We start from the raw sequence: 23,884 nt of genomic DNA on the forward strand, positions 1-23,884 counted from the left end.
AAGCAACTTCAGTAGCCGACCCTGTTTTTCTTATAATTAATCTATTTTCTTTCTAATAGGCATCATCTCTATGGGAACTAGATAGGATTACATTTTTACAGAACAGAAATGCGAAGGACTGCAGAAACAGCAGATATGGCACAAAACAGGCTCTTAGTCTAAAAGTTAACTACCTGCAAGAAGTCACCAGCTAATCTCTATCTAAAGTATTTTCTATTAGGCACATTTGTGGCTATTTTATTTGTGGGGCTTTTCTCATCCCGAGGAGGGACCTATGCTTAATAGTTTCTTTTGTTAGCGTACTGTGCTTAGGATGTTTAGGACAATCAAGAGCATGTTTTGCAATGAGAGCACATATTTATCACACAAGCCAGAATGCCAGCAAAAGGGTTTGAATTGAAGCGTTTCCTTCATCCCTGGCCCCTTCATAGGGTACCAGCGTCCAGGAGATTTATTAATTAGGGTTTTAAGTTGGTCTTTATTCAGTGAAAGAGGAGCAGGAGAGCTCTCGGCAGGCAACACAAGAATCTGCAGCAGGGCAAACAAGAACAACAGCAGAAAAGGGGGGAGGATACAGGGTGGTGTAGAGGCCGAGGCCAACCTGGAGGGTCCCTTATCCTAGACGGCCTTGCCTGTCAGGTATTTTCCTCATGACCTCGTCATGGATGGGATCCCAGACGGCCTTGCCTCGTCATGGATGGGATCCCAGACGGCCTTGCCTGCCTGGTATTTTCTTCATGACCTCGTCACGGGTGGGACCTCCCATAATGGCTCCTGGCAGTTTTGTGTACAGGTTCTGCTTATCTCTGGCTGCTTCTTGAGGTTCTGAAGGCACTTTCTTCTTGAGGGCACACACCCCCTCCGGGCCTTCTCCTGTCCTGTCTCAGTGGACACCATGGCTGGAGGGGAGGTGAAGGGCGGTTGGCAGGGGACTCTGGCTGGCCTGGCTTCTTCACCAGGAAATTAGCTTCTTCCTTGAGGCTTTGACTTCCGATGGAGCTGACAGAAGTGAAACTTGGAAAGCGGTGCCCAGCCGGTTGCCTCCTATATTCGGTACCTACTCACCAGCTCAGCTGGTAAAGAATCTGCCTGCAATGCAGGAGACCCCAGTTCGATTTCTGGGTTGGGAAGATCTGCTGGAGAAGGGATAGCCTACCCACTCCAGTATCCTTGGGCTTCCCTTGTGGCTCAGCTGGTAAGGAATCCACCTGCAGTATGGGAGACCTGGGTTTGATCCTTGGGTTGGGACGATCCCCTGGAGAAGGGAACAGCTACCCACTCTAGTATTCTGGCCTGGAGACTTCCCTGGAATATATAGTCCATGGGATTGCAAAGAGTTGGACACGACTGAGCAACTTTCACTTTCACTCACCAGCATGTGTTTAGGAGGAGACCCTGGAGGAGCGGAAGGTCAAGGAGAGCGTGGCTGCCTCCAGCCAGTCTGTGCTTCTCGGTCAAGCAGATGCTGGAGGTGACCTGGGTCCACTTTCTCCCCTTGGTCTCCTGGACCCAGTCTGTCACTCAAAGAAACTTTTAATTTTTAAAATATATTTTTACAGTCTTTATTGAATTTATCATAATATTGCTCCTGTTTTATGTCTTGTTTTTTTTTGGCATGTGGGGTCTTAGCTCCCCGACTAGGGATCGAACCCCACCCTCTGCATTGGAAGGTGAAGTCTTAACCACTGGACTGCCCAGGAAGTCCCTCCAAGAAACTTTTTATCCAAATAACGTTCATCTTCCTGAAATGAATTCTGGTTGATGCAGTATTTTCCTTTATCTGTGTTGTAAAAATTAAAAAAAAAAAAAATTGGTAAAATACAAGACATAAAATGCAGTCTTATAACCATTTTTAAGTGAACAGCTCAATAGACTCAATATAAGTACACATACACAGCTGTGCATTCACACAGTGGACGGTCACTGTCCAACTCCAGAGCTCGTCTCACCTTGCACACCTGAAGCTCTGTCCCCATGAAACACGAACTTCCTCCGCCCTGCCCCCACCCCTGGTAATCACCATTCTGCCTTCTGCTTCTATGGGTTTATCTGCTCCGGGTACCTCATACGAGCAGGATCACATAGTATTTGTCCTTTTGTGACTAGTGTATATCACTTAGCATGATGCCCTCAAGGTTCAACCAAGCTGTAGCATGTGTCAGAATTTCATTCCTTTTGAAGACTGAATAATGTTCCGTTGTGTGTATCAGACTGCATTTTGTTTATCCATTCATCCATCGATGGCCAGTTGGGTTGTTTTTACCTTTTGGCTGTTGGGAATAATGTTGCTATAAACACAGATATATCTCTCTCAGACCTTGCTTTCCATTCTCTTGGCTGTGTACTCGGAAGTGGAATTGCTGGGTCTTAGGGTAGGTCTGTTCATGGGGTTTTCAAGGCAAGAATACTGAAGTGGCTTGCCATTCCCTTCTCTAGTGGACCACGTTTTGTCAGAACCCTCCACCATGACCTCTCTGTCTTGGGTGGCCCTACCTGAGGCATGGCTCATGGTTTCATTGAGTTGGGCAAGGCTGTGATCCAAGTGATCAGCCTGGTTAGTTTTCTTTGATTGTAGTTCCCATTTTGTCTGCCCTCTGATGGGTGAGAATAACAGGCTTGTGGAAGCTTCCTGATGGGAGGGACTGGCTGTGGGGATGACAGAGGATGAGATGGTTGGATGGCATCACCTACTTGATGGACATGAGATTGAGCAAGTTCTGGGAGCTGGTGATGGACAGGGAAGCCTGGCGTGCTACATTCCATGGGGTCACAAAGAGTCGGACATGACTGAGCAACTGAACTGAACTGAGGGAATTTTTAATTTTTAAATTTTTCTGAGGAATCACCATGCTGTGATCTATAGCTGTACCATTTACCCTCCAACAGTGTATGTAGGTTCCATATTCTTTACATCCTCACCAGTGCATGTTTTTTTCCTGCTTTTTAGGCAGTAGTCATCCTAATGAGGCAGGAGATAGATGGGCCTCCAGCGAGGCATTTACAACTGGCGTCTTATTTACATTTCTCTGGGGTGAGAAAAGATGGACTTCAGGTGAGACACTTAGAACTAGCCTCCTGTTTGCATTTCCTCAGACAGGAGACAGGTGGGCTCCAGGTTAGATATTTTCAACTAGCCTCTTATTTGCACTTGGAGACAGAAATAACAGAAACAGTATAAAGAGCCAGGCTTTGTCTCCTGATGACACCTTAAGATAACAGTCATGGCAAGAACAGAGAAGGGCTAAACTCCATTTGAGTAAAAGGTCAAGAAGTCATTTATTAAAGCAATTATCCTTCAATTAAAAAAAAAAAAAAAAACCTCTAAAAAAAAAAATAAAGAAGTCATTTATTTCCCATCCTTGGGGCAAGGAAGACACTGCACATGCTCAGAGAGGCTTCTGGGGGGTCAAAAGGAGGGGGCACCGCCCCATAATATGTGATGCCACCCCCCCTCCCCCCCAGGCCTTTGGGTTGGAATTCTTCTTGAAAAAAGTAGTGCATGGATGTTGGAGAGGGTCCTCTGGTAGGTCAGGTGAGGAAAAAGAAACCAGATAACTGGCCCAAGGAAAGCAAAGACCCAGAAGGACTGCCCTATGTAAACAACTTAACTGCTTCTTTACTGTACTCCTTCTCATTACGGGGGCCACCCACACCCTTTCTCTCCTGGTCTGCATCTCTGCCTTGCTTCTGTCTTAACTAAACCATTTCTCTGTGAGCTCTCCCACTGGTGCTGTGTCTCTGATAATAAACGTTATACCTGTTTTTACAGTTTTCGCCTTCTTGAGAAATGCATTTATCTGTGGCGACAAGAGCCAGGGCAAGCTTTGTTCCAGCCACTGTCTCCTGCTGGTCTAGTGGCTGGGATTCCTGGTTTTCATCCCGACCACCCAGGTTCGATTCCTGGGCAGGGAACTAAGATCTCACTTCAAGCCACCGCTCACTGCTGCGTCTCTGAAATCACAAATAGGTGTGAGGTGGTAGTGAGTGTTCTCCCCTTTTAAAAAATTCTCAGTGCTCGGTTCCAGCTGACCTAGGGCATAGACACTGACAGTTCCTAGGAGCGTGTTGGCAGGTGGGGCCCTGGCTCCGTCATTTCTTAAGGATTATAGAACAGATTTTCTGCTTTGGAATGGAGATATTTTCAGATTTGCAAATAAGTTATTCAATAGAGAGGGTAGCTAAAGATTTCAAAGCAACTTCTGATTATTTGTGGTAGGAAGAACACATCAGCCCACCCATGGCCTGTGCACAGGGGAAATCCCAGGGCTGGAAATTGAGGAATTGAAGTCTGGCTCTGTCTTAGTGGTGGGGAGCTCGCCTAAGCCATGTCCCACCTCTGGGCTTATTTCTTTAAAACGAGGGTGTTGGGACACAAGCTCAGTCAGGATCCTGCCAGCTTCAGAATTCTCGGTTTCTGCCCATTTACCTTGAATTTACTCATTGGTGGGTGGGGGAAGGAGCTTCATTCTCGAGGACAGGAGCACAGAGTAACATTTCATTTAAATTATGAAAGATGCCCTTGCAGTTGCTAAGGATTGAAGACTGCAGCCTTTATCTTTGGATGATTGGAGCTGGACCTGGACCTTGCCGGTCTCCCAGGCCAGTATGCTCATTTGACAGATGAGAGGCTAGGACACAGAGCTGGTGATACCATCCAGTTATGAGCTTTCTCTTGAATAAAAAATGCCAGCCAGCAGGTCCTGAGGCCTTCTCAGGAGCCCTGCCAGCAGAGTGGTGACACTGGCCTGGGTTCAGGACCGTGATGCTGGGGAGCGGTCATTCAGGGGTCACTGTCATTCAGGGGTGGGCAGAGCCCATATGTGAGGCTGGTGAAGTTGGAGGAAGCTGTGGGGGATGGGAGAGGGGCTTAACAGAACCAAAGCCAAGGTCAGGTTCCAGGTCGGTGATCTGGGGCATTTGCTGCATTGCACATTTGCTTGTCCTTCAGTTTTCCTACCTGAAAGGCCTTATACCTACAGGGTTATTGTGAGAATCACATGACAGAAGGGGCTTTCCCAGGTGGTGCTAGTGGTAAAGAACCTGCCTGACAATGTAGGAGATGCCTGGGTCAGGACGATCCCCTGGAGGAGGGCATGGCAACCCACTCCGGAGAATTCTTGCCTGGAGAATCCTGTGGACAGAGGAGCCTGGCGAACTCCAGCCCATAGGGTTGAACACAACTGAAGTGACTTAGCATGCATGCACACATATGATAGAAATTGTAAAAAAAAATGTTATTTTACTGCAGGCACTGTTGTCTCATGAGCCCAATATGTTAAAATCTAGGTTGACCATTGTGGTGATGCTTTCCTTTTATAAAATGACTCCCTAGAGAAAGTGTCGGGGTTATAAACAGTCCTTTTCTGTATGACTCAGGAAATGTCCCGCCTCCCCTTGTGCATGGACTTGGTTAACCTGCACCACTAAGCCAGCTTAGAACGTGTGTGATTTTATGTATTTAGGTACCTGGCCCTTAGTTAGTGGTGGAGGCTGTGCAGATGGGAGGCATATCTGTGCACCTCTGAATGTGTTTACTGAAGGTCGGCTTCCTTCTGCATCTGAGGGAGGAAGTGTATTAATCCAGAGAACGTCATTTAAAGTTGTACCATGAGCCAGAGGACTTTCTCATGCTCTTTTCTTTGAGGGTTTTGCTCACTGCTTCAGGTCTCTGGCTTGTTCTGTTAGAATCAAATCAGCAGTTCTTGTCTGCATGCAGGGCAGTTGACTGATCACTTTAGTGCTTCAGTTTCCTTTTTTGGGAGCAGGGAAAGTCATAATCACTTCAGCTTATGTTGTAGGGGTTGAGATGAGAGTCTCATAAAAGGTAGTTTCTTTTTTTTGGTAATAATTTGAAAGGACCAGGCTTGATCCTTGGCCTCAAGGAGAACCTTACTTCACTGAGTGACAGGAAAACCACATGGCAAAATGGACACACATCAGAGCAAGAACGTTCACGATTCCAAGCTGTGTAAATGGAGGTTTGTCAGGGCCAGGTGGGCACACACGCGCCGTGGCGGCTGCTGGAGTCATCGTAGGGACCCTGGGTGGTGGTCAGTGTGGTCAGTCCCATGAGCTCCTGGTTAGATCTGCTGAGGAATTGGGGTCTGTGGGCAGGGAAGCCGGCCGAGGGCTGGGGACCCGTCGGTTGGAAGTCACGTTGTGTGACCCCTAGGTGCTCAGATGATATTGAAACCACGTGGCCTCATGAGTCCACCAGAGTGTACAAAGTGGAAGGGACAGAAGTGTGTGGACTCGGCCCTGCAGTGGAGGTGCAGCTGGAGTCGGAGGAGGCAGAACCCAGCCGGCAGGACCGTGAGCCACATCCCCAGGGGAAGCTGGGCCCATCTGAGCGTCCGAGTCCCATCAGGATGGGCGACCGGCATCTGGAGGGCAGGCGAGGCCGTCTGGGCAGCCGGGCAGGTTCGGGTCACACTGGGGTGGCCGGTGGAGCCCCAGCTGTGAGGAGAGGACCAGGGCCCAGCGCTGCGGGGGCTCCTGTTGCTCTGGCCCCCAATATTTGCCTTGTTTCTCCCGTCACTGCCGCCCTTCAAGCTGGCATCTTTTCTTGTCTGCGCGGTCATCAGCAGCCACAGAGTGGCCTGCCTGCCTTCAGGGTCTTTTCCTGCCAGCCTTTTCTGCTGCAATGCTCTTTCTAAGTCGTGGACTGAGTTATCATTTTGTGTTCCCGAGTCCCCTAAGGCTTCCCGTTGCTACCACGCGCTGGCCAGTCTCCTCGCAGGTGTCCACTCTGGTCCCCCACTGCGCGTTCCCTCTGCAGGCGCCGCCCCCTCTGTCCGGGGTGCACATCTCTCCACATACAGTGTCCTGTCCGCCTCTCTCTGCCAGTGAGCATCCCCACATTTCCTCCCCTCCTGCTGACTGCCAGCTCCTCCGCGATGTCTCTCCTCCTCCCCTGGACAGAATTCCCTCAGTTCAGTTCAGTTCAGCTGAGTCGCTCAGTTGTGTCCGATTCTTTGCCACCCCATGGACTGTAGCACGCCAGGCCTCCATGTCCATCGCCAACTCCCGGAGCTTACTCAAACTCATGTCCATTGAGTTGGTGATGCCATCCAACCATCTCATCCTCTTGTCATCCCCTTCTCCTCCCGCCTTCAATCTTTCCCAGCATCAGGGTCTTGTCAGAGGAGTCAGCTCTTCGCATCAGGTGGTCAAAGTATTGGAGTTTCAGCTTCAGCACCAATCCTTCCAATGAATATTCAGGACTGGTTTCCTTTAGGATGGACTGGTTGGATCTCCTTACAGTCCAAGGGACTCTCAAGAGTCTTTTCTAACACCACAGTTCAAAAGCATCAATTCTTCAGTGCTCAACTTTCTTTATAGTCCAACTCTCACATGCTTACGTGCTTACTGGAAAAGCCATAGCTTTGACTAGACGGACCTTTGTTGGCAAAGTGAATTCCCTCAGTGTCTCCTTAAAAGAGACAACCTCACGGACGTGCATTCTCCTTCTCGAGCCCAAGTCCCTCTGGGGGAGGGGGCCTGCGTCTTTTGAATCTGTCTTCCTAGCACCAGGGCCCTTGCAGAGCAGCAGTCCTGGATATTTGCTCAGGGGACTCCAGTGGGTCAGCTGTGCAGAAAACCTGAAGTCTGGCACAGATATCCCTCAGGATGTGAGAGCATGGGGCAGGCAGGCAAGGCCCAGGGTGGAAATTGTTCAAAATAAAAGTCACTTTTTTTTTTTCCTTCTCAAGGAAAAATAGTCATTTGTCTCTAATCATATTATTACATACCTACTCTTTTTGGGCTTCCCTGGTGGCTCAGCTGGTAAAGAATCCACCTGCAATGCAGGAGACCTGGGTTCGATCCCAGGGTTGGGAAGATCCCCTGGAGAAGGGAAAGGCTACCCACTCCAGTATTCTGGCCTAGAGAATCCCATGGCCTGTATAGTTCATGGGGTCACAAAGAGTCAGACACGACTGAGTGACTTTCACTTCATGTCACTTTACTCTTTTTGGCGTGGTGGGGAATATGAAAGATTTCATGTACAGTCTCTTTTCTCAAGAGTCTTGAGATTTGGTTTGTAAAACCTGCGCATGAGTTAGAACAAGAACCTTAAGGACGGTGTCAACAGGTACCATGGATTCAGAGAGAAGTGGCCCAGGGACAACTGAGACTAGGCCTTGCCTGGTGGCCAGGGTTTGGGGTGGGGGTAGCTGAGTGAGTGGAGAAGGAAATGGCAACCCACTCCAGTGTTCTTGCCTGGAGAATCCCAGGGATGGCGGAGCCTGGTGGGCTGCCGTCTAAGGGGTCGCACAGAGTCAGACACAACTGAAGCGACTTAGCAGCAGTAGCAGCAGCAGCTGAGTGAGGCGTAGGAGTCCCATTCAGGTAGAACAAAATGCCCTGAGCAGGGTATGAAGTCGGGTGTGCAGTGCACACACGTTCATCCTGATTGGCTCTAGTGAAAGTGTCAGTCCCTCAGTTGTGTCTGACTCTCTGTGACCCCAGGGACAGTAGACCAGCAGGCTTCCCTATCCATGGGATTCTCCAGGCAGGGATACTGGAGTACGTTGTCATTTCCTTCTCCAGGGGATCTTCCTGACCCAGGGACGGAACCCGGGTCTCCTGCATTGCAGGCAGATCCTTTACCATCTGAGCCTCCTCTGGAGCTGAATTAATTGCGTGTGTGTCTCGCTTGTGTCTCTGTTGCCCAGGCTCAGACCATGAACTACGTCGGGCAGCTGGCGGGCCAGGTGTTCGTCACTGTGAAGGAGCTCTACAAGGGGCTGAACCCCGCCACCCTGTCGGGATGCATCGACATCATCGTGGTCCGCCAGCCCAATGGGAGCCTGCAGTGCTCCCCCTTCCACGTACGCTTCGGGAAGATGGGGGTCCTGCGCTCCCGGGAGAAGGTGGTGAGTGGCCTGGGGGCAGGGGCCCTCCTTAGAGAGACTCTTCGCATTTCTACAGCCTTGTGTATCCGGAGCTCCTTGAGGACCCTGAGGGTTAGCTCTCATTCGGGAAGGCTGGTCCCTAAGTTGACAGTTACCAACTGTTCTTGTTAACTGTGACTGTGTCAATTTCTCTAAGATTTATAGTGGCATAAAGCAACTATTTATTAAACTCTGGGGGGGTCTGGCATGCATGCCAAGAGCAGGAGGCTGGCTAGTTTCTGCTCTTCGCTGCCTGGGGCCTCAGCTGAAGACTTGGGGTCGGAGGCTGGGCTCCTCCGTGGATGCTCTGGCTCACCAGGAGGGTGGGCCTTGGCTGGACTCTGAGCTGAGGCTGTCGTCCAGAACGCCTTTGTCCTCTCCATGTGGCCTCGGTTTCCTCACACCATGGTGGCTGGCTGCAAGGGCGAGCCTCTTGCAAGGGAGGGAGCCAGGCGAACTAGCTTCAGTAGTCACTGCTGTTGTGCTCAACTCACTGGGCGATCACAAGCCTGCAAGGATCCACGGGGTGGTGGTGGGGGGAGTAGACTCCGTTTCTTTTTCTTTTTGGCTATGCTGTGACGTATGGGATCTTAGTTCCCTGACCAGGGATCGAACCATGCCCCCCGCATTGGAAGCATGGAGTCTTAGCCCCTGGAGCACCAGAGAGGTCCCCTAGACTCTGTTTCTTGATGGACCAGATTGACCTGTTGAGATTAGGGACTGTGAGATATTTGGGGGTGTATGTAACTGAAGTGTGTGTAGAGACCTGAGCAATCCCCGTGACGTTTCCTGTCGTGGTGAAGTATGTTTTTCCTTCAGGTTGACATAGAAATCAACGGGGAATCTGTGGATTTGCACATGAAACTGGGAGATAATGGAGAAGCATTTTTTGTTCAAGAGACTGATAACGATCAGGTGAGGACAGCTGGGTGATGCTTGCATGCACGTTCAGTCACTCAGTCGTGTCTGAAGCTTTGCGACCCCGTGGACCGTAGCTCACCAGGCTCCTCTGTCTGTGGGATTTCTCCAGCAAGAATACTGGAGTGGGTTGCCGTTTCCTCCTCCAGAGGATCTTCCGATGCAGGGATCGAACCCGTCTCCTGCCTTGGCAGGGGGATTCTTCACTGCTGAGCCACCTGGGAAGCTGGGTGGTGATGCTTACTTCCTAGTTTTGAACTTTGTGGGATGCTTCTCTGGATGATGCAGGAGAAGTGCAGGTGCCTGCTGAGTGGGTGAGGGTGGAGGAGGAAATTGGCTTTTTCCTGTACCAGGGGATCGAGCTGCAGGGTGGGTGTGTGCTGTGTCCACACAGAGACACATTGGTCCCTGCCTCCTGCATTTGCTCTCTGTTTCCAGGGAGACAGAGGAGCTGAAGGATGCTGGCCTGAAGCCATCATCCAAAGCGTACAAATTACACCTGTGTGTCAAGTCTTGAGTGCTCTTAGTTTTGCTTAGTGAATTTCCAGATCACATTAATTTTTTATTATTAAAAACTGTTTTAACAGCTCTATTAAGATATAATTTTTATATCATGTGGTTTATCCATCTCAAGTGTGCAGTTCTGTGGATTTTAGTATTTTCACAGATACCTGCACTGATCACACAGTCAATTTTAGAGCTTCTTCATCACCTCAGAGGCAGGCTATCCCCTCCCCTCTCCCTAAACCCCTAACTCCCCACCACCATGAGCCCTCAGCAACCGCTAATCTACTTTCTGTCTGTATAGAGCTACCTAATCTGAGCTTTCATCTGAATAGAATCTCATGGTTTGTGATCTTTTGCACCTGGCTTCTTTCATGTACCGTAATATTTTCAAGAGGCACCCGTATTGTGTCTGTGTCAGTACTCCATTCCTTTATTTGGCTGAATAATATTCCACTGTATCTACAGATCATGTTTAGTCTATCTTTTCATGTGCTGGTGGACACTTGGGTTTGTTTCTACCTTTTGGCCACTGTGAATAATGCTGTGTACAGGTTTTCATATAGGCATATGTTTTCACTTTGGGGAGTTTGTACCTGGGAATGGAATTGCTGAGTCATTTAGTTTTGTTGTGCAGTCGCCAAGTCATGTCCAACTCTTTGCCACCCCATGGACTGCAGCACGCCAGGCTTCCCTGTCCCTCACCATCTCCTGGATTTTGCCCAAGTTCACATCGATTGAATCGATGATGCCATCCAACCATCTGGTCCTCTGTCTCCCTCTTCTCCCGCCTTCAATCTTTCCCAGCATCAGGTCTTTTCCAATGAGTCAGCTGTTTGCATCAGGTGGCCAAAGTATTGGGGCTTTGGCTTCAGCATCAGCCCTTCCGAAGAGTATTTAAGGTTGATTTCCTTTAAAATAGACTGGTTTGATCTCTTTGATGTCCAGGGGACTCTCAAGAGTCTTCTCCAGCAACACTGAGTTTCACACTGAGGAACTGCCAGGCTGTTGTCCAAAGCCGCTTCACCATTTTCTGTTCCCAGCAGCAGTGCATGAGGGGTCCGATCTGTCTGTAGCCTCATCAATACTTTCTCTCTGGCATTGTGATTCTAGCCATCCCAGTGGGCGTGAAGTGGTATCTCATTGTGGTGTGGATTTGCATTTCCCTGTTGCCATGATGTTGAGCACTTCTTCACATGCTTATTGACCTTGTGTTTGTATTCTTTGGAGAAGTGTCTGTTCAGATCCTTTGATCATTTTTTTAATTGGGTTATTTGTCTTCTTATCATTTTAGCTGTAAGAGTTCAGTATACAGTCCAGAGATAAGTCCCTTTTATGATTTGTTAAGGGACTTACATGATTTATAAGAGAGATGATTTGTAAAGATTTTCTTCCATGGTGTGAGCTGTCTTTTCACTTTCTTGATGTTGTCCTTTGAAACCAAAACTTTTCAGTTTTGATGAAGTCGATTTTATCTGATTTTTCCTTGTGGCTCATGATTTTGTTGTCATATCTAAGAATCCTTTGCCAAATTCCAAGTCATGAAGATTTGCCACATGTTTTCTTCTAAGATAAACCATTTCTTTTCACTCTTTCATTCACTGAGAAAGTCGCTTTGAAGGGATCTGATACAGTGATTCCTCAGTAAAATCCGCTTGAACTGGTTCCTTTATGGGAAGGTAGCCTGGCTATCAAGGAATGGCTTTGAGTAGCTTCAGGCTCTAAAATGAATACCCACAGTTTCAATCTCAGGACAAAACCGTCCCAGGCTTTGCTTTCTTTCGGTCTCCCCGGAGGTGTGACCTATTTCCCATCCCTCCCAGCCTCAACCTCACCTTCCAGGTGTGGATTTTATACGTGCAGTACATGATTTGATGTTCTCTAAGCCTCTTAATTTTATTTGGCTTTTATCTGCACCAGAAAAACTTTCTTTAAAAATTATTATCATCATCTTAATTCAGTGTATTAAAAATACACACACGCATTCTCTTTTACACACACACACACACACACACACTGGAGTGCAAAATTGAGTTCAGTTCCCAGGGTAATATAATAACTCCAAGCTGATTTTTTCCTCTTTTCCCTGGAAATTTCAGACCATGTTGAATTTTGGTAGTCTGAAATGATTAAAAATTACTTCACTTTCTTATAATTATGAAAACACAGGATTCAGTACAAAATGGCATTTAGTGACATGTTGACTTCATGACCATCTGTCAAATCCTGCAGCCACGTCCCCAGATCACCGTGACATTTGGTTGCCCTGTGCTCCTCATTGCACCCCTCCACCTGTGCTTGGACCCCTGAATTAATGCTGGCGGGTTGTCAGCACCATCCCAACCCTTAACCCCTGCCCCCTGTCCCTGGCCCCTGCCCCCAGCTAACCAGGTTCCTTCTCGGACATGTTTGCTGCCCTTCAGGAGGTGATCCCCACGCACCTGGCCACCTCCCCAATCCTGTCGGAAGGAGCCTCGAGGATGGAGTCCCAGCTGAAGAGGAACTCCGCAGATCGGATAAGAGGCCTGGACGCCAACATGTCAGCCCAGGTCTCCCCTCCCAGTGAGACCCCGTCAAGTGGCTCTTTAGTGAAGAAGCGCAGGAAGAGGAGGAGGAAGTCACAGCTGGACAGCCTGAAAAGGGACGAGAACATGAACACGTCCGAGGATGAAGACATGTTCCCCATAGAGATGAGCTCGGACGAGGAGGCTGAGCCGCTGGACAGCAGTAGGTAAGTGTGGGTGACGGAAGGCATGCGCTAGGTGAATTCAGTGTTTCGAATGGTCCTGTTTTTTTTAACTGATGTATACTTGATTCACGGTGTTATGTTAGTTTCAGATGTACAGCAAAGTGATTCATTTAGATGTGTATATATTCTTTTTCAGATTCTTTTCCGTTATAAGTCATGATGAAATATTGAGTAGAGTTCCCTCTGCTATGTAGTAGGTCCTTGTGGGTTACCTATGTTGCACATAGCGTGTAAATGTTAATTCCAAACTCCTCTCCCCTGCTTTCCCCTTTGGTAACCATAAGTTTGTTTTCTATGTCCGTGCTTCTATTTCTGTTTTATATATAAGTTCATTTGTATCTTTTTCTTTTTTAAAGATTCCACATGTTAAGTGCTATCAAATGGTATTTGTTTTTCTCCACATGTTAAGTGCTATCAATGGCATTTGTTTTTCTCAGTTTGGCTTAGTGTGATAATCTCTAGGTCCATCCATGTTGCTGCAAATGGCATTATTTTATTATTTTTTAAGTCTGAGTAATATCCCACTGTATATAGGTTCCACCTCTTCTTTATCCATTCATCTGTCGATGGACCTTTAGATTGCTTCCATGTCTTAGCTGTTGTAAATAGTGCTGCTATGAACATTGGGATGCAGGTATCATTTTGAATTATGGTTTTCTCCTCTTGTATTTGCCCAAGAGTGGGATTACAGTAGAAAGATTTTTATAAACGTTCCCCTCCCCCCCAGAATTTCTTATTTTTCTGTTAATGCATTTAAGACTGGGTTTTGGAATCCTGCAGGCCCGATTCTAGAGTCACATGAAGATGGGATGGACGTTGTAACCGAGACAGGATTGATAATAGCCTTGGTGATAACTCCAGCCTTCCAGATCAGAACCAAGAAATGGGGGTTCCGGAAGTGAACACTTCATGCACCAAACTGTTGTTTCAGAATCTCCTTATTCTCACTTGACCACCAACTATGAGCCCGGCAGTTGGACCGATAGATAGCCGGGGGCTGACCTGTGATAGACTTAGGGCCACAGGTGAATCTAGAACGTGATCAGTTTATCCACAAGCAAACTTTTCCTTTTCAGTTTTCATGAGGCCCAAAGTTGAGTTGGACACATGTTTTATTTTTCTTTGCTTTTAATAGTGTGGTGAAATTCTATTTCTGTGAATTACTGGCACTGGTGAACAGTGCCAGTTTTGAAAGCCAAACTCATTCAGATTTTTATGCAATTCAATGTAATTTGTGATCACTGTTTTTGTGTCTTGTTAACACAGAAGGACGGATAACCGAATCACTTTACTGTACACGCGAACCTGACCCAACATTGTAAATTAACTGTACTTCAGTTAAAAAACAAAAGGAGGAAGAAGAAACACAGGATTCACCTCGTGCTTTGTTATTTAGAATTTTTGTTTTTCCAGCTAAAACGTAGTGGCCTGTGGGCAATGTTGCTTTACCTGACTGTGGCCTCTGCTTTGCTGTGGGCTCAGAAGCGGGTGGTGGTTGTTGTTGAGTAGCTCAGTCGTGTCCGACTCTTTCTGACCCTGTGGACTGCAGCACGCCAGGCTTCCCAGTCCTTCACTGTCTCCTGGAGTTTGCTCAAACTCATGTCCAACCATCCAACCATCTCATCCTCTGTCATCCCCTTCTCCTTCCGCCTTCAATCTTTCCCAGCATCAGGGTCTTTTCCAATGAGTCAGCTCTTCGCATCAGGTGGCCAAAGTATTGGAACTTCAGGTTCCATGTCAGTTCTTCCAATGAAAATTCAGGGTTGATTTCCTTTAGGATTGACTGGTTTGATCTTGCTGTCCAAAGGACTCTGAAGAATCTTTTCTAGCACTGCAGTTTGAAAGCATCGCTTCTTTGGCTCTCAGTCTTCTTTAAGGGAGGGTGGTCAGGCTTATTACAGTCACCTGCCCTGTATGGCTTCTAATTGCAGAGTTTAGTGTCAGATGTTTGAGGTCACATCAAAAACAGAGACAGGTGGCCTTTGCATGGGTGAAATAGTGAGTCATATTTCTTATTAAAGCGTGCTGTGCCTGAAAGGAGGTAGGTTTGCAGCCATTTTGCAAGTATAAGATACGATTGGTTGTGTCATTTATTTATTGTGCTGGACGAAACATTGTCTCTGTTTGGCCATTCAGGGATTTGGTAGCTCAGTCACGAATGGCAAGAGTTTTATAACCTCTGGGTCCAGTTTCGGGTGCCATCCACCTCTCAGGCTTTTGCGAGATGAAGTGTGAAAGATAAATCTGTAGGGCCTACAGTGTAACTGGGCTTTCCTGGTGGACAATGGTAAAGAATCCTCCTGGCAATGCAGAAGATGTGAGTTTGATCCCTGGGTCGGGAAGATCCTCTGGAGGAGGAAATGGCAACCCACTCCAGTATTCTTGTCTGGAGAATCCTATGGATAGAAGAGCCTGGAGGACTACAGTCCATGGGGTCACAAAGAGTAGGACATGACTGAAAACTGAGCACACACCACATAGTGTAACTAACAGTAACAAGCAGTGTGGTCATCAAGCCCCTGTCTAAGTCCAAGTTCTTGAACTTAATCATTTTCCAGTTATAATTCGGCCAAAGCGTGAACATATACAACATTTCCCTGAGTAACTTTTTTCATTTCCACTGCCCAGAATATCCCTGGGTGTATACCAGGAGATCATGTTGATCTGCAAAGCATTAGAGATAAGGAGAAATAGAAACTTGCCTTTATTATGTATTTATCAGTAAAATCTCTTTGACTTTGATGTTTTTTGTTTTTTTTTCTCTTTCTCCAGAACTCTTCCTGATGATATACCTCCATTCCAAGAAGATGTCCCTAAGGAGAGCCATTCCCCTGTCATGACTTACCCTCAGTCAGCCTCTTACCCTAATTCCGACAGAGAGTGGTCACCCAACGCCAGGTGAATGGCTGGTGTATGTCCATGTGTGTTTACCTGTCCTGGTCCAGAGGATTCCAAGTCAGTCACAGGAGGCATGTTTCACAGTGAAATCTACGTAAAAAATGAATAGAATTAGAACCCCCCAAAATTCAGCTTAGGCTAAAAGGTACAGATCAGGATTAAACACGGAACATGAGCAGATCATAAACTTCTATCTAGTAGCAAAATCAAACCACAGATGTGAAAGGGAAACCGTGTGTTAAGTTACATAAAGCTTATTGTCAGGAGGAGAAAACAGTGACAGCCTTTTTGGATACTTATCCCTAAAGTGAGATTCAGGAGCAGGGCAGCTGCATCAGGGGCCCTGAGGTCATTTGGGGCTGTGAGAACTATGCCGTCTTCCCCCGTTTCCCTCTGATGGCTTCCCCGAAATGGCCTCTCAGGGGCCATAGACTTCCTGTAGGAGGCTGGAGAACCACAGCTGCTCAGTGTGAGAGAAGACTCGAGAACATTTCAGGCTGTGAAGCCTGTGTGGGCACGTGAGCCCTTCTGAGCAGTTTCCAGAAGGACTGGGCAGGGGACAGATCTGAAGCTTGTGGGGATGATTATCACCCCCGTTGGGACAAAAATTGGTTCTTGGATGGCAAAAAAACCTTAGAGATTACAATAGCCATGTGACCTCCAAAGGGGCATAGTAACATAAGCAGACGTGGAGTATATTCAGGGCATTAAAATTTCATGGTGGAGGGAGGGCTGTTAGGAAAGAAAAGGTCTCAGGGTCTGGCGAGAATGCAGAAGAGATGGGCAGCACTGATCTAGGTGACAGTGACCTTCTTGGGTTACTCGTGCTCCTAACGTGTTAGGTTTGCTTCTGATGTCAGAGCCCCCCAAGTCCTGGAACATGCTTCAGGGCTTCCCACCTGAAGTATACACCTCTCCCAGTTCCAGCTTGACTGGAGTGATCTCATTAATGAGACCGCATGGTCATCGCTGTGCGTCGAAGTTGAGGTTGGAGGAAAATAGATGCATCACATGATCGTGAATGGACATCAGCCAGGGTGGGACTGTGGACCTGTGGAGTCCTCTCCCAGGGGTCTGTCTGTCCTCAGGCCAGCCCTGTCTGGTAGAAACATAATGCTAGATACATATGTAATTTAAAATTTTCTAGTAACCATCCTTAAAAAGTGAAAAGAAACTGATAAAATTAATTTTGATGATCTATGCTGAATTTCAATACATTAAAAATTATTTTCGAGTAATCAGATTTTTTTTTCAAGTAATCAGTTTTGTAAAACACTGTGAAACTGTTTCACATTCTCATTTTCACAAGCCTTTGAAGTTGTGTATCTCAGCATGTACAGACCCTCTCGGTTTGAACCAGTCACACATCAAGTGCTCATAGCCCCACGCAACCTGTGGCTATTGTATTGGACTGTATAGGTATAGACCTTTCTAGAACCTCATACATTGTCTCCCGCGGTCTGTGGAGTTATAACCCTAAGGAGGGAAAAACATAGTACTTTAGGAAGAAAATTATGTGGAATATTTAGGAGTTACTAACAGGAAGAAAACTGTTCAAACATTCTACATTAATTTTAAACATTTAAAACAAATCCTTTAAACACAACCCTGAATACATTTCTCTGTCTTTTATGTTTTGCTCTATGAGTCCAGAGTAATAACTGTGTCAGGTGAGGTGATCTGACCACGGTTAAATGAAATTATGAATTAGAATAAACAGATACATATCTATACTTGGGTTTATGTATTTTCTTTTAAGAGACAATTGCCAGCCCAGATTACCAAGCATTTTGGAGTATGTCATTTGATTAGGCACTAAACTCTGACCCAAGAAAAGCAATTCATTATGGGCCTGTGGATGAAACAGAAAGTGAAATGGGTGTCTTGGCAGTTTTCTGTTTTCATGGTTAAGAAGATCATGTTGATTTCTGTGTGATTTCAACATGTGGTTCTCTGCCATTGTCAGCTGCCCAAGTACCTTCACCTTCTTATAGTTGTTATTGAGAGAGTAGTCAAATAACTGATAAGAGATTTTGTTTTATTGAATTGACCTCTGATTTCTCTTTCTTTTAATGTGGATCACGTGGTATGCCGTAGCCTGGTAGATTGCAGGAGGCCCCCCCCTCACCTGGTGGTTGCGGCCGAGGGCGGTCTTTCTAGCTCTTGCCCTCCACAGTCTTCCCACTTCCACGCTTCGGAAAGGTAGAGGGGTTATTTTCCCGCTGTGGATGTCTTTATAATAAAAACTTGGCTCTAACTCTTATAAATAAGTAAGTTTTGCCATTAACCAAATTACTTATGTGGAGAATACGTATGGATTCTTGGAAGTGAAAAATTTGATCTAACCCTTACCAATTTATTTATCCACTAACCAAATTACTTATGAAGAAAATACTTATAGATTATTTCTTTTCCTTTCATTTTAAGCACTTGTAGATGGTTATATTTTTTTTTAAATACTAAATTTGACTCTGGAAATTAGGGTAAGCATAGAGTCCTTTCTTATTTTGTGATGTACTTTGAAAAATAGAATTAGGAATTGAAAATTGGGAATATGATCTTTGTATCTGGGGTTCAACAAATAAGTTTACAAAACTTTTTTCAAATATCACGTAAGCATGCCTGCCTGCCTATTTAGTCACTCAGTCGTGTCTGACTGTGACCCATGGACTGTAGCTCTCCAGGCAAGAATACTGCAATGGGTTGCCATCCCTTCTTGAGGGGATCTTGCTGATCTAGGGATTGAACCCAGGTCTCCTATATTGCAGGCAGATTTTTTTTACCGTCTGAGCCACTAGGGAAGTCCCATCATTTAAGCATGAGGAGAGTTATTAATTATTGTAACTCAGTAAAGAGCTTATAGATTTTCTGAGTAATATGATCAGATGTGTCCATAGCATTTGTAGAATAGAATTTTGGAGAGTAGTCTAGGATGGACCAGAAGGTTCAGAATTCTTGGTTAGTGTAGGATGGACCAGAAGGTTCAGAATTCTAGGTTGGAGTTTTCATTTGATGCAGAAGCCATAGGTTCCTGCCTCCATTCCCTTGGAATTGCCCACACTTTGACCTGCCTGCTTTGTAAAAAACTTGAGCAGTGAAGCCGTGATTAACTTCTGCCTGGGAAACTGTTTTTCTTTTTGAAGAACCAAGTCTCGGGATGTATTTAATACTTCCCTCCCAGGTTACGGGTGCAGAACAAAGGCCATTTTAAAATGAGGTCAGCTAAGTTGTGAGCAGTTATATAACTGATGTGCCTAATTGGGATTCCAGCAAAAATGCCGATAATGATTATGGCTAGTAAATGCATTATTGATACAGATCAGTCAGTGTGACCTTGAAGCTTACTTTTTTGAACAACTTTTGATCTTGAAAGTCTCATATTCGATAATGGGCAATTTTGGAATCCTCTTTCTTGTCAGTCACACTCAGCATCAGGAGTCTCTTCCCTCATTTATGTCCCATCTGTCTAAATTCCCTCAAGACGCAGCACAGTCGGTGCGTGTGTATTTGGGTGCAGCGCCTTCTATGGGGCTGGTGTGGCTGGGGGCACATGAATGAGGGGTGGTGTGCCCGGCATATGGATCACACAGGGCTCGGTCCTTTGAATCTGAATTTGCCCACCTCAGCATCTCGATGGCTTATAGCTTTCATCACAGGATCAGATGTTAAGGGTTCTGGATTTGGGCAGGGTGATGGAGACCTGTGTTCAGTGTTTACATTCTCCTAGAGCAGGGATCCATAAACTCCAGCCTGTGGCCCCAGTCTGGCCCACCCTCTGTTTCTGTTAAGTTTTATGGGGGCACAGCCAGTTTGTCCACATACTGTTTGTGGCTGCCTTTCCACCACAAGGGCAGGCTTGAGTTGTTGCCGCAAAGACCACATAACCCCTGGAGCCTGGAGTACTTGCTGTCTGGCCTCTTACAGAGGAAGTTTGCTGACACTTGGCTCCAGAGCAGGCTCAGTCTAGAGGGTTTTACTTTAATGCAGTGGATACTGTTCCAGAGAATTGTTATAGCAAAATTAAAAAATATGTTCCTTTTAAGCAAACAGTTTGAGGTTTGGGTGCTGCGTTGATGAGGGTAGGAAGCCAGTTATGACGGGTTTCCCCCTTGATGCCTCTGGAGAATCATCCAGGTCAGAGCTGTTGGCACAAAGGCCCCTTGCTGGAGGCCACAATGCTCCCTTTGCACATTTCATGGTCCTGAACATGTAATTCTGGACACCTTGGTACCAGAAGAGCCTTGACCCTCAGGAGAAAAGCAGAATTAGGAAACTGGAGGAAGCAAGAGCAAGGAGATGATGAGCACTTTATCTCTCAGATGTCTGGAGGGCCCAGAGTTCCTTCTCGGGGCAGCTTTCTGAAGGGCATAGTGTGTGTGTATGTGTAGAGGTGTCCCCTTGGTTACACACCCACAGTATGCGATCTCAGGCTCCTCCTCTCTGCAGACTGGCCATGTCGAGCCTGAAGGCTGCCATATGCCTTTCCATGGATAGAGGGCAGCAGATGCCAAGGGAGGAGGGACCAGCCCGTGTCTACTTCAGTGTGAAATGATGGAGAGGAACATTGAATCTGTTTGTCTGAAAGGCTGGACTAAAGACAGCCAGCATCAGTTTAGCCATTCAGTTCAGTTCAGTTCAGTTGCTCAGTCGTGTCCGACTCTTTGCGACCCCATGAATCGCAGCACACCAGGCCTCCCTGTCCATCAGCAACTCCCAGAGTTCACTCAAACTCATGTCCATTCAGTCGGTGATGCCATCTCATCCTCTGTCATCCCCTTCTCCTCCTGCCCCCAATCCCTCCCAGCATCAGGGTCTTTTCCAATGAGTCAACTCTTCGCATGAGGTGGCCAAAGTATTGGAGTTTCAGCTTCAGCATCAGACCTTCCAATGAACACCCAGGACTGATCTCCTTTTGGATGGACTGGTTGGATCTCCTTGCAGTCCAAGAGACTCTCAAGAGCTTTCTCCAACACCACAGTTCAAAAGCATCAATTCTTCGGCGCTCAGCTTTCTTTATAGTCCAACTCTCACATCCATACATGACTGCTGGAAAAACCATACCCTTGACTAGACAGACCTTTGTTGTCAATGTAATGTCTCTGCTTTTTAATATGCTATCTAGGTTGGTCATAACTTTCCTTCCAGTGAGCAAGCGTCTTTTAATTTCATGGCTGCAATCACCATCTGCAGTAATTTTGGAGCCCCCAAAAATAAAGTCTGACACTGTTTCCACTCTTTCCCCATCTATTTGCCATGAAGTGATGGGACCAGATTCCATGATCTTAGTTTTCTGAATGTTGAGCTTTAAGCCAACTTTTTCACTCTCCTCTTTCACTTTCATCAAGAGGCTTTTCAGTTCCTCTTCACTTTCTGCCATAAGGGTGGTGTCACCTGCATATCTGAGGTTATTGATATTTCTCCCAGCAGTCTTGATTCCAGCTTGGGCTTCTTCCAGCCCAGCATTTCTCATGATGTACTCTGTTTAGCCATTAAGGGTCCCCATCTGTCTGAGACAAGCTGTGGGTCATCTACCAGCTCACCTTGTCCCAACAGGCAAGTTCTATCCCCTTGGAGCTGATGTCTCAAGCAGATACGTGAGACCAAGCACATGATGTGCGGTGCTTGAGAGAGCCCGTGTGAGGTATGAGAGAAGGTGGAAAAGGAGAATTGCAGGGCTTGCTTTCTCACGTCATTAAAACTTGTCTGAAAGGAAAGGGTATAGGAGGTCAAAGAGTGAAATAATCAAGTGGGTCTTTTTTTCTCATCCATATGTTGCTTAGAAGGCTCCAAGAATTTTGTGCCTAAATCGATGGTTTCTGTGGCTGGACAGAAGTAAGACAGCTCGGTCTCAGGAGAGAAAAATATAGAATGCGTGGAGACCCGAATGCAAGTCACAACCACTTAAACGCTCGTTTGAGAATTAAACCTCGTGCTGTGTTGTTGTAGGAAGAGTCTTAGCAAATAGGAATCTGGGAAGTATTTCTTGAAGATAAAATATTTTGCAGAATCTCAGCTCAGAGAGCCCTGCACGTTAGTGAGTTACTGGTGGCATCCAGCATTTGTGGTAAAGTTGACACATCATCCATTTCCTTGTTTTCAAAGCCGGTGCAGATGTATAAGTATCTTCAATATAGGATGTGATGGGTGCATGTCCGAGATGGCCCAGACCTATTTGCAGCTGTGTGAGAGTTGAGGAGTTCGATTTGGAAATTGAGCTTGCAGGAGCACTGAGGTCAGAGTGAGGCCTGCAAAGATGGCAGCAAATTTTTTTCTTCCCTTTCCCATTTCATCTCTTTTTTTCCATTTCCCCCTTTTAAATGCTACTTCTCATCTTTACTTGGAATTTGGCAGTAGGCTGGGACATGGTTACCTAAATGGGGAGTGCCTTCTCCCGGGTGCGTGTTCTGTCCACCCCTGGTGGCCACAGAGGGGATAGTCACAAAGCTGTGGTTGCAAGGCAGTGGTCTGTTGGGTCCGTTTTCTAGGCTTTCTGAACCATAGAAATGCTGGGCACAAAAACATTTCCAAAGTTTCTCTTCCCACTTTAATCTTCCATTTGTGTTTCCTTAAGTCCTTCAGTTTCCCGACCCTCAACACCTAAAAGCGATTCAGAACTGGTCAGCAAATCTGCGGACAGGACAATGCAGAAGAATAATCTAGAAATGCTCTGGCTCTGGGGAGAACTGCCCCAAGCCACAAAGGTAGGTTTTTTTTCCTTCCTCATTTCTGCCATCCATCAAAGGTAGTTTCTGAGGACATGAAATGGTCACAATATTTTCTTTCAAGAAATTTTATTTCATATTCCAATTTGTTATAAGAATCTCGAACTATATTATGGTATTTCAAGCTGGGTATTTTTAAATACTGTAAGACCCTTAGAAGATGCTACCGCCTCTTGTATCCCCAGTAAATCTTTGTGACGTGAATAAATAAATGAGTGAGTGAGTGAAGACTGAAAGCATTTCTATGATGACTCAAAGAGTCAGCTCTTTGGAGAGTAGGTCTGTTGAGGCTGAAGCTGTGGGTTCATTCCCTTTCTAGGTTATATTTAGCTTTCATGGAAAATGCTGATTTCTCTGCCTATAAGCAGTCGTGCTGACCCAGCCAGCCATCTTTACAAATGCATGTCATCTGTTGCTGGAGAAACAGCACAAACGTGCAAACCCATCACTTTTGGCAAAACAGTTCTGACCACAGATCCACTGTTGCAGTGTTTTCTTCTGTGCTCGAAGCTGTAGGATCAGATGCAGAAATGCATACCCGCTCCCTGCTTTCCAGCCCACAAGCTGCATTTTGATTTCTATTTAGATAAATCTTTTCCATAACTGGAAATTCTTTGGAGAGTTAGCGTCAGAAATGCCCGTTTCCCACTCATGGGAATCAGCCACCAAATCTGCCCTTGTTCACTCACGTTTTGGGGGTGGACTTCATTAAACTGTAACACACGTGCAGAGAAACACCCAGATCCTGAGTGCCAAAATCGAAATAACTTCACTTCACACACTTCACACAGGTGAATGTGTCCATGTGACCTGCACCCAGACCAGGACTAAATCAGAACTTGGAAGCCCCCCGACCCTTTGCAATTACTGTTCTAACTGACGCCTCACCCCCCCCCCCCCCCCAATAATGATAAACCCAATCTTGACTTTAATAGCAGAGTTTAGTTTTGCAAGGCTCATCCTGTTACCATGTGTCATAATTCACTTACTCTCAGCACCTTGATCGCCCTGTAGTGTGAATACATTCCCCTTTCTCCTGCTGGACATTTGTGTTAGATTGGTGGTCTCATTCACTCACTTACTCACTCACTCCCATTTGGCAACTGTTTTATATGAAAGTTCATTTGCTTTGGAAATACTATCCTTGGTTTCCAGACCTTTCGACAGGTATGGGAATCACCAAGTGCGCCACCTCCCCC

The 23,884-nt window shown here is 46.4% G+C and overlaps 1 protein-coding gene across 2 annotated transcripts in view; it reads left to right on the top strand.

Moving 5' to 3' along the window:
* Nucleotides 1–23,884, top strand: part of LPIN1 (lipin 1) — a 72,932-nt gene that overhangs the window by 14,042 nt on the left and 35,006 nt on the right. The window contains exons 2-7 of one of the 2 annotated variants that reach the window (XM_061154827.1): nucleotides 8,676–8,876; nucleotides 9,714–9,809; nucleotides 12,740–13,047; nucleotides 15,838–15,963; nucleotides 18,061–18,165; nucleotides 22,535–22,664. In XM_061154827.1, the coding sequence (XP_061010810.1) occupies nucleotides 8,685–8,876; nucleotides 9,714–9,809; nucleotides 12,740–13,047; nucleotides 15,838–15,963; nucleotides 18,061–18,165; nucleotides 22,535–22,664 (957 nt within the window). In that variant the 5' untranslated portion in view covers nucleotides 8,676–8,684. The remainder of the gene's footprint in view (nucleotides 1–8,675; nucleotides 8,877–9,713; nucleotides 9,810–12,739; nucleotides 13,048–15,837; nucleotides 15,964–18,060; nucleotides 18,166–22,534; nucleotides 22,665–23,884) is intronic. The other variant, XM_061154826.1, reaches the window with a different exon arrangement.

Source organism: Dama dama, chromosome 11, assembly GCF_033118175.1.
Source record: "Dama dama isolate Ldn47 chromosome 11, ASM3311817v1, whole genome shotgun sequence".
NCBI lineage: Eukaryota > Metazoa > Chordata > Mammalia > Artiodactyla > Cervidae > Dama > Dama dama.